Source organism: Notothenia coriiceps, unplaced genomic scaffold, assembly GCF_000735185.1.
Source record: "Notothenia coriiceps isolate Sejong01 unplaced genomic scaffold, NC01 NC01_scaffold00036401, whole genome shotgun sequence".
Taxonomy (NCBI): Eukaryota; Metazoa; Chordata; class Actinopteri; order Perciformes; family Nototheniidae; genus Notothenia; species Notothenia coriiceps.
The window spans coordinates 172,983-182,963 of record NW_011369102.1 but is presented as its reverse complement, the minus strand read 5'-3'; the positions used below and the strand labels follow the sequence as shown (position 1 = coordinate 182,963).

Sequence of the window (9,981 nt, the reverse complement as noted above, 5' to 3'; positions counted from 1 at the left end):
GTGCTTTGTGGTTGCTCCTCTAAGATGTGGGGCTAGAAAGCAGCAAAGAATGATGAAACCTGGTATATGTTCTGCCCTTGTTCATCGTTATGTTTTCCCTGTGTGATATCCTCCTTCAGAGCCAAACTCCTGGAGAGCGAGTCGGTGAACGAGTACTTGAGGAAGAATCTATCCCGAGCCTCTAACCGTCAGTCTCTGTACGGAGGAGGGCCCTCGCTGCTGGCCCCGGAGAAGGAGACCTCGGACATCATCGAACTGGCCAAGAAGGACCTGGAGAAACTGAAGAAACGAGAGAAGAAGAAAAAGAAAAGGTACAGATCTGACACAGAAATTAGATCCAGCATCGAATGCTTTGACTGGAGGTGTGGGTGCAGGTGCTCATACATCAGATTACGTTTACGGAAGGCACATGAATAACATCTTTACACAAAAATAGGTTTGACTTGTAATTAAAAAAATGTGCATTTGAATGTGCATATTTGAAGGTAGGGTAGGTAAGAATGGAGAAACCAAATCGAGTGCGCTAGAATTTGAAAATACACGGCCGAAAAAAATCTGCCCCTTCCTTCAGACTTCCTTACAGAGCCCCTCCTCCAACACACACGAATGCGCACATGACCAATGAGGGCACGAGATAAGNGGAGGTGTGGGTGCAGGTGCTCATACATCAGATTACGTTTACGGAAGGCACATGAATAACATCTTTACACAAAAATAGGTTTGACTTGTAATGGATTTTAATAAAAAAATGGCAGAAGTAAAAAAAAAAGTGCATTTGAATGTGCATATTTGAAAGGTAGGGTAGGTAAGAATGGAGAAACCAAATCGAGTGCGCTAGAATTTGAAAATACACGGCCGAAAAAAATCTGCCCCTTCCTTCAGACTTCCTTACAAAGCCCCTGCTCCATCACACGAACGCGCACATGACCATCGAGGGCACAAGATAAGTTTGTGCACAGATGGAAGGCTGACAGGCAGGTAGGCCATCCAGTTACTTTAGCCGGGCCGGCTCAGATGATTGGTCGTGCTTTTTACAGCACCACGGCTTCCACAGATTACATATCCATTGCTATCGGGATGTTAAGAGAATTCCATGGAATATAACAAAAAGTGTTTCTGAAGTGAATTACCTACCCCACCTTTAATGACATCTCTACATCACAGAGCATTTAGCTATTAGCTTTAATAATGTATGTGCAGTTTGACTTAATTTACAGTCCTCACACCATTACTACAATTCACATTTAATGTATGTAGCATAAATTTGAGTTTCGACAGATTTCTTGCTACCTGGGACGCACTATTTGGGATTTTTCTCCGTATCCATCATGCCGATATTTTCCAACTCATTTGTCTGATTGCAAATTATCCTTTTATTTTCACCCTGACTGGAGAAAACATCTAGAAAAAACGTATTTTTATATTCGTATCCCCAATGCAGAAAGACAGGCCTTTATCCTTGATGCAGACTCAAGTATGACGGTGTTTTCTGCGTGAACCTAAGAAACAATGCTCTTTGGGGCATCTGAAGGAGATATAAGTTGGATTTTGATCAGTCTCCCCTCCGCTCTTCCTTCCTTTGTTCATCTCTCCCCCCCTCCCTGAAGGCTGCAGCAGCTGCTGGAGGACAGAGACAGGGAGGAAAGGGAGGAGGTGGTGGAAGAGGGGGATGACGCCAGGTTTGTCCGAGCTCCCACCCTCCTGCTGCCATTCCCATCCTCCGCTTCCCTCCCCCTAATTCAGCGCTTTATTTAACTTTTTTTTTTTGCGCAGGTATTCCCCCACCTGGAGTGAAACCCGCTACCATAGAAGCACTTCCCCTCCATTCAGCACTTTTGATACCACGTTAAAAACCTTTACTTCTCTTTAGATTTGTGAGTTCTGCAGCTTATTCATTGACCCTTCATGCTTCATGTTTATATATTTGAACTACCTTGACTTGAATTGACATTTTTCGGGCTCCGGATATTCGGTAGTAATCAGCAGCGAATATTCGGCCCGCGCGGCGGCGGGGGGGGGGGTGCGTAGTAATCATAGACTGTATATATAAAGGTAGTAATCAGCAGCGAACCGCTTCAACACGTGTATTTCGGTGTATTCACGGCATTCATTTTGTTATTCTGCAGTATTGTTGTTTTATAGTTATTTGTTAATGTATACAATTGAAAAGGATATCGCATTTGTTACGTTCGTTGCAGTTGTAGGCTATATGTCTTAAGTGTAATTTGGCTTGGCTTCCTATTTATGGACATGCTTTTATTTTGAAGGAGAGTTAGCGCAGTTGACAGGAAGTTGTTGTTGCTATGGAAACAACGTGACGGAGATTAGCGGAGAAAAGTAATATCTACATAAAGACGGAGAAAGTAAACGATAACGTTTATGGTTAAGTGTTAGCACCCCCCGAAGAGACACAAGCTCTTACTCTGATATTGGAGATTTCAATAAATTCAATTTGAAAAAAAAAACGGAGAAAAAACAAACAAAACGAATATCCGAGTAACGAAATTGAAACCCGAATAGTACTCAAACGAACGAATATTCTGATATTCGGGTACAGCCCTATTTGATATACATAATACCTGATAAATATTCTAGTCCAGCCAATAGGGACAACAGATGTAACTCTAGCACATTTACAGAAATGTTTATTAATGTGACTTTTTAAATAAACTAATCAAATCTCAATCATGAAGAAGAACGAAAAGTAGGGTTTTTTCTGCAAAAGTCCCTGAAATATAATTATTAAAATAATAAATAATGCATTAGTTAGACAAGCAATCATTGTACCTTATGGCAGAGGTCTTGGCTGTCAAGGTGCTCCAAATATTTCTTTATTTGATCGTTTTTTTCAGATTTTAATTTGGAATTTGACAGATTGAGCTCACAGGATTACTTTTCACTTCAGACTGTTATTAGATTTAAATGTATAAAAACGATTTAACATGACATTATACATACCTGTCTCTGCTCTCCTGTGTCAATTTCCTTTTTCTGTTTTGGTCACCTTATCCAGCAGTTTGTGTGAAACACCACTTACACATCACTAACCCTCTCGGTTTGGATACATGTTTTATCCAACAGATCTGACTCAAGGGGTTTAATCACTTTTTTGATTTTCCCCTTCATGCTTTTTAGCGTATGCTGCCTCCTTCCTTTGTTAAGACATATACACTGTCTTTTCCACAAACAAGCTCAACAAGTCTCATCTCTTTTTATCGTTTACAAGGCATTTCCTCCTCAAATATATCACGGCAAATGGAGTCGTGAATATGTAGTAGCTTTATTGCTACAAAATGGTGGTTTGCTGGAAAGACAGTGTTGCTATGAGTTGTTTGCTAAACATCTGCCGTGCCGACTAAAAAAACGACAAGAAATGATTTGGAAAATGTGTCACAACACCTTTGTGTCAGTCGATCAATAAAGTTTCTGATTTTCATTTCTATCTGACTCTTTCAGCGCCAACAAGGAGGAAGTCCCTGACAACGAGCAGGAGAAAGGAACCGAGAAGGAGATGACGGAGCGAGGCCACGAGGAAGCAGAAATTGTATGTTTAACTTCCTCTTGTTTCATCTTTACATTGCAGTACATTAAAAGTGAGAGCCTTCAGATATGAAACATGTTATTGTGCAGGAGGGCCAGGAAGGCAGCGACCATGAGGAAGGAGAAGAGGAAGAGGAGGAGGATGAAGAGGAGATGGAGGTGGAGGAGAGCTCCGATGATTCTGACTCTGAATCGGATGAAAAAGGTACGATCAGTCTCTCACTTTAAAAGGTTCTGATTCTCCACCAGGGGGCGCTGTTTACTCACATCTTCAACCATCAGCACATACAGAATGTTTTAGTGACTTTCTCAGATGCATTTAGAGCTGATCAGTTGTTTTAATTAGAACACTGCTCAAGGCCAGATTAGGAGCGAGTCCTTTGGATGTTGCATTTATTTTAGTTCTCGTCTTTTTGTAACATTTATACTGTAACATGTACTATAATTCAAGATTCAAGTGCTTTATCTTCATATGCACCACAGCTACCACAGTGGGTTGTTGTCAATGAAAATCTTAAGGGACAAAATATTATTTTAAGTAAGGTAAAGTAATTTCAAATCATCATGTAATGTAAAAAACATCTTGAAACTTCCAAAAACAAAACAATAATTGTTATTTTTATTTTATATATTGATTATGTGTACGTTTGTAAATACTATTTGTATCCACTGTGTTAAACGATAAAAATTTTAACATTTTCAAACAAATAAATACTGTTTAGCATTTTGCAGAAACACAACCATCAATTTATAGCATACCTAGTATTGTTATGAGAACAAATCATTCCGAAGGGGAGCTTAATTTAATAGAATCTTCTAACACAGAAAACTAGATCAGAATCAGAAACAGGTTTATCACCAGGTAGGTTTAACACCAAGCACCCAGGAAGTGCGCCGGACTCTGAGGAAAAGATTCCTTGTGGCCAAACGGCGGTACTACACTTCCGTATCAGTCGCTGGGCCCGGAAACACTTTTTCCCATTGACTAACATCGGGAAAGAGACGTCTGTAAATCTTTGGATAATTTTTTTTAAACTAAATAAACTACCCAGTATGAACGTTTGTATAGCCCTTATTAAAAACATTCGGTCCTCAAGTTGTAAAATGTGCTAATAACGTCATTCTGAGAGTTATTTTCCTCGGCATTATGAACACGCATCTAACCCACGGGACCGCGCCGCCCGGCACGTTCATGTGACGTGTTCAGTGCTACATACGTTTTACCTTTACCCATGGATGCACAATAGAACGAATATGATTATATGAATACTTTCGTGACGTTTCGCTCTCTCAAAAGTTGGGCCATTTTGTCTTCATGCGCCAATGAGCAACTCTCATAGGAATGAACGAGGCCCCGCCTCCCACGCTGTACGAGGAATTTGACTTGATGTCGTGGTGCATACATAAGTAAAACAAAAATTAAAAACACAAATAGAGAACTAGAAAGATATTAAAAATAATAAAACATATAGTCAAATATAACAGTATTTACATAGAAATAGAATGAATAGAATCGGCAGTAATAAACAAATAAAAAACAGATATTGTTGTACATTGTGTATATATAATTAAACTGATTTGATGTGTACCTCAGATAACTTCCAGGCGGACCTGGCCAACATCACCTGTGAGATCGCCATCAAGCAGAAGCTGATCGACGAGCTGGAGAACAGCCAACGGCGGCTTCACACTCTGAAGCAGCAGTACGAGCAGAAGCTCATGATGCTGCAGTGCAAGATCAGAGACACGCAGCTGGAGAGGGACAAGGTGCTGCAGAACATGAGTAAGACCAGGAGGGGGGGGGGGCCTGACTCAGAGGAAGAGCATTTTAACTTTGACTTAAAGACCACTATCATGCTTCCAGGGGGTTTTCCGTTTCCTGTAGGGTGTAATATGGGTTTCTGTGCATGTACATGAGTAAGACCAGGAGGGGGGGTCCTGTATCACAGGGAGAGAAATGTTCATATAGAATAGAAACCCTGAATAAAATAGAATCCTTTATTGTCATTATACAGGTACAATGAGATGAGTAGAGCTGCTCCTTTTTTTGTTAAGGTGCCATCAAAAAATTCTAAAAAACAAACGAGACGTACATTCATACTCAAACAATTTAGCTTCCTGTCACACGTCTCTTCTGCTGTTTTTCTCCATTGGACTCCTTTGTTTACTTCTGTAACATGATGACATCACTATGTAACACTTGTGCTTCTGTTGGCTAGCGCTCCAACACATTGTACGTGATAAGCTAAGGGGCGGGACATCTCTAAGCGGTTGACCAATCACAATAGAGCCAGCCAGCCAGCTAACCAATCAGAGCAGACTTTTACTAATTATTTGCACAGAGGGAAGAAAAGTGTCGATTTATCCTCTAAAAATACTTTAACCCATTAATGATCAGGCAGTTTGGATAAAAACACCCAACAAAATGTGTGTCTGGCTTACAATGTCTGTGCTTTTTGATGAGTTTATTTCAGTAATAGACAGATATTAGGAATACATCCTAATGCATGACAGGATATTTACATTCTTGCTTGTCCTGCTTTGATTTGAAAGATCTTTTTTATCATACCCTCATGTTTGATAGCAGATTGTCTTCTGTACTACTGAAGGAGACTTTATGTTGTTCAGAGGATCCTTTAAAGTGAGATCTCTCCGCCTGCAGACAGACATGACAGTTATATATAGCAGCACTAATGGATCAGAGCGTGGAGGAGTTTCAGCTCGTAAAAATAAATCACAAAGAATGGATTTTCTGGAGGTCTAGGTTTCTGTTTCAAATGATTACAGGACACATGTTTGTATCAACAATGCCAGCATCTCCATGTTTGTATCAACAATGTCAGCATCTCTTCCCAACATGATTGTGTAATGTATATTTTTTAGAGCATTGCTGCATTGTCACTTGAAGGAAGGCCAGTTCTTTACGACCTTTGTGTTGCTCACTTTCAGACACAGTGGAATCGGGCACAGACGAGAAGTCTCGTAAGATCAAGACGGAGTACGAGAAGAAGCTGAGCGTGATGAACAAGGAGCTGCAGAAGCTGCAGTCGGCGCAGAAGGAGCACGCCCGGCTGCTGAAGAACCAGTCGCAGTACGAGAAGCAGATGAAGAAGCTGCAGATGGACGTGGCCGAGATGAAGAAGACCAAGGTGGGCTTCTATCAGACAGTAGTGTGTGGTTTAAAGCTTATTCGATTCGCTTTTTAATGACTGTTTTTAAATGCCATGTTCTTAATGTCTTTCATTTTTGTAAAGCACTTTGAATTGCCTGTGTTGAAAGGGGCTATATAAATAAACTCGCCTTGCCTATGGTGATAATACTCTGGTGGAGATCTGAGGTCTCTGATTGTTTCGATAGTATGTTGCCTTCGTTTAGTTGAAGCTTGAAAGTACTGTCTTCGAATAGGAATTCAATAAAGGTTGCCATATTGTTTATCAACTCTGAAATGTGAACATGTTTCACTGAAGTTTGTTTTCTACCATGTGACTCAACTATCTTTCCTGTAAATCTCCACTTCACGGTCTCAAACAACGACCTAAACTACATTTTGAATGACCTAAACTAATGAAAGTAAGCCACACTTGTAGTCAAACAACAAGGACAAAGTCAAGAGGTAGGATTTAAGAAAGGCTCCAAATTATTTTACAAATCTTATGAGAACTTTCATCTGATTATGGAGGCACTTTCAAGATATTTGCGTATTATAATATGAATATTTCTCCTATTTGTTGCAGGTGCGTCTCATGAAGCAGATGAAGGAGCAGCAGGAGAAGAACAGGATGAACGAGTCTCGCAGAAACCGAGAAATCGCCACGCTAAAGAAAGACCAGCGCAAGCAGGAGGTTAGCATCGGGGGTTCCCTCTGCATATCGTTATCAGTCTGCTTTAATTGCATCTTTTCAATCTGAGCCACACGTTGTGATCTCCTCATCTAACCTGTTGAACACTGATTGTGTTACAGCACCAGCTGAAGCTACTGGAGGCTCAGAAGAGGCAGCAGGAGCTGATCTTGAGGAGGAAGACTGAGGAGGTGAGCAACCTTTAATCTTTTTTTAAATGTATTCTACTAAAATCATACAAAAACAAAAACGTATAATTCATACACACAAATGAACAAAATTAGTAGAAGCGGGAGGGCTGAAGCATAGCTTATGAGTAGCCCTCCCGTGCATCATCATTAGCATCAATATAATAATAATGATGGCATTTATTTCGTCAAAAACGTATAGAAATTAAGGAGTACAAAGAAATAAGAAAACTAATGAAAACTGGAAAAGAAAAAAAAAGAAAAGTTAGGGCAAGAAAAAAGTAAATGCATATATAAGCAATACTGGGAATATCCAATACTTGTTAGCTGGAGTAATCTGCAAATATAATTGTTTTTACTTTAGTTTTGAATTGTTGATGACTAGTAATACTTGAAAGGTCTGGGTGAAGTCCATTCCACGTTCTAACTCTGTTTATGGATCAGCTGTGTGATTTGATGGTTGTTCTACAGGGCTTGCTACACAACCCGTTAGGATGCCTGGTTGGGTATTTCATGACTGTGGTTTGGAACTGCTTTTGAATGTTATTAAGCATTATGGAAAATGTTGTGCATAATCAGTACTGTTTTAAGCTTAGGGATACATCAGTGTTCCTCAAACCTTTTTTGATAATGTACCACATTTTACGTATTTTTTAAGACAAATATCTCATGACAAGTGCAAAACATTTTACGTGACAAATAAAAAAGCCTTAATAAAGAGGTGCAATACACAGCTGCACCATCAATCAAGCCTTGTTACTAAAACTAAATACATTTTTTTAATATATCACAAAATTCAGTGTTAATCTTGCCATCACACTAAGACAGCATTGTAATCATACTAATGCATTGAGCTGCATCTTTTTGATAAGTTGCACAAAGACAATACAGTGACAAACATAGGCTTATGTATTATTTATTCCTGTTGACAAATGACAGTTTTCCTCCAAAGATTTTTTCAATGAAAATAAAGTTGTAGTAAAATGTTTGGCAAGTTAAAGCTAATTTACCTGCTGATGGTTTATTGCACTTATTGTAAGTGGCTTTGGATTAAATCACCAGTTTAATACATATACGTACATGTAATCCCACGTAATGTTATGTCATTTAATCTGTCATTAAATATCAAAATTAGCTTCCCACACACACTGGGAAAAGAAAACACTGAATTGAATTGCATTTTCTGCACTTCAATGTTTCGGCTAGCTCCAAATTGTATTGACAACATAAGAATATTTAATATTAAATGACATTTATTTCCTTTAAACTTTACTAACTTCTAAAATCCCTATCTATTTGAGAAACCCTGTTCTACGGATGCTGTTATACATGTGTTTTGTGTGTGTGTGTGTGTGTGTGTGTGTGTGTGTGTGTGTGTGCGTCAGGTGACGGCTCTGAGGAGGCAGGCCCGGCCCACCTCAGGGAAGGTGGTGAGGAAGTTCCTGTCTGACCCGGTGCAGGACTCCAGCTACAGACCTCCANCAGGAAAAACACAGCGTAAGGCGCTGCCGCCCGATGCATCCCCGGACAGTGTACTTGTGCTGAGCAGCCTGAACCAGGGGCAAACTGACTGACCATCGGTAAACCTGTCCTTGGGCCCAAGCAAAAGTCCCCACATGCTTCAAATACACCTCCATTGTGCCTGTTCCCAAGCACGCCTCTCCAACAAGCCTTAATGACTACCGAACTATCGACCATCATGAAGTGTTTCGAGAGGCTGGTCCTGGCTCGGCTTAAATCATGCCTCCCACCCACACTTGACCCCTACCAGTTTGCCTATCGTCAGAACAGGAGTACGGATGACGCCATCTCCACAGCAGTACACCCTGCCCTCTACCATCTGGATCAGAGCAACACATACGTACGATTCCTGTTCATTGACTTTAGCTCGGCATTTAACACCATCATTCCTTCCAAACTGATTACCAAGCTCAGTGACNTTATTATTATCTGTGTATTTATTCTTATTCATACATTTCCCATTTATTTACCTTTATTTTCGTATCATTTATTTTGTACATACTTCTGATAATTGTGTATATACTGTAACTGACTGTTTTGCACTCTGGTTAGACCCTCCTTAATTTCTTTACACTGTGCTTGCATTTTTGTAATGACAATAAAGTAATCTAATCTAATCTAAAACCCCGTGCTTTTCAAGCTCCAGCTCCGAACCGTTCCTGAAACACCGTTGGTGTAAATGAGGTATATGTAAAGCCACAATAGATTGGAGTCTGCCATCAGTCAAACGGAGGGTGACGTTGAAGGCCAGACTTATCGTGGGCCCAGCATCTCGTCCGGGGAGCCAAGGGTTAAAAGGAAACTCGTTTTAAAATGATGTTTTACCTCAGCTTCGGTGTAAGGGTCAAGCTGCTTAGATTAGGGTGAATATGTGCAGCTCGTGTGTGTCTAAG

The 9,981-nt window shown here is 40.2% G+C and overlaps 1 protein-coding gene across 1 annotated transcript in view; it reads left to right on the top strand.

The window, feature by feature from the left end:
• The window catches only part of LOC104963789 (kinesin-like protein KIF21A), a 9,430-nt gene extending 289 nt beyond the window's left edge, over positions 1–9,141 (top strand). The window contains exons 2-10 of the mRNA XM_010792428.1: positions 120–311; positions 1,608–1,679; positions 3,457–3,544; positions 3,631–3,745; positions 5,135–5,323; positions 6,490–6,689; positions 7,275–7,382; positions 7,502–7,570; positions 8,953–9,141. Of these exons, the coding sequence (XP_010790730.1) occupies positions 120–311; positions 1,608–1,679; positions 3,457–3,544; positions 3,631–3,745; positions 5,135–5,323; positions 6,490–6,689; positions 7,275–7,382; positions 7,502–7,570; positions 8,953–9,141 (1,222 nt within the window). The remainder of the gene's footprint in view (positions 1–119; positions 312–1,607; positions 1,680–3,456; positions 3,545–3,630; positions 3,746–5,134; positions 5,324–6,489; positions 6,690–7,274; positions 7,383–7,501; positions 7,571–8,952) is intronic.
• Positions 9,142–9,981: the final 840 nt, after the last annotated feature.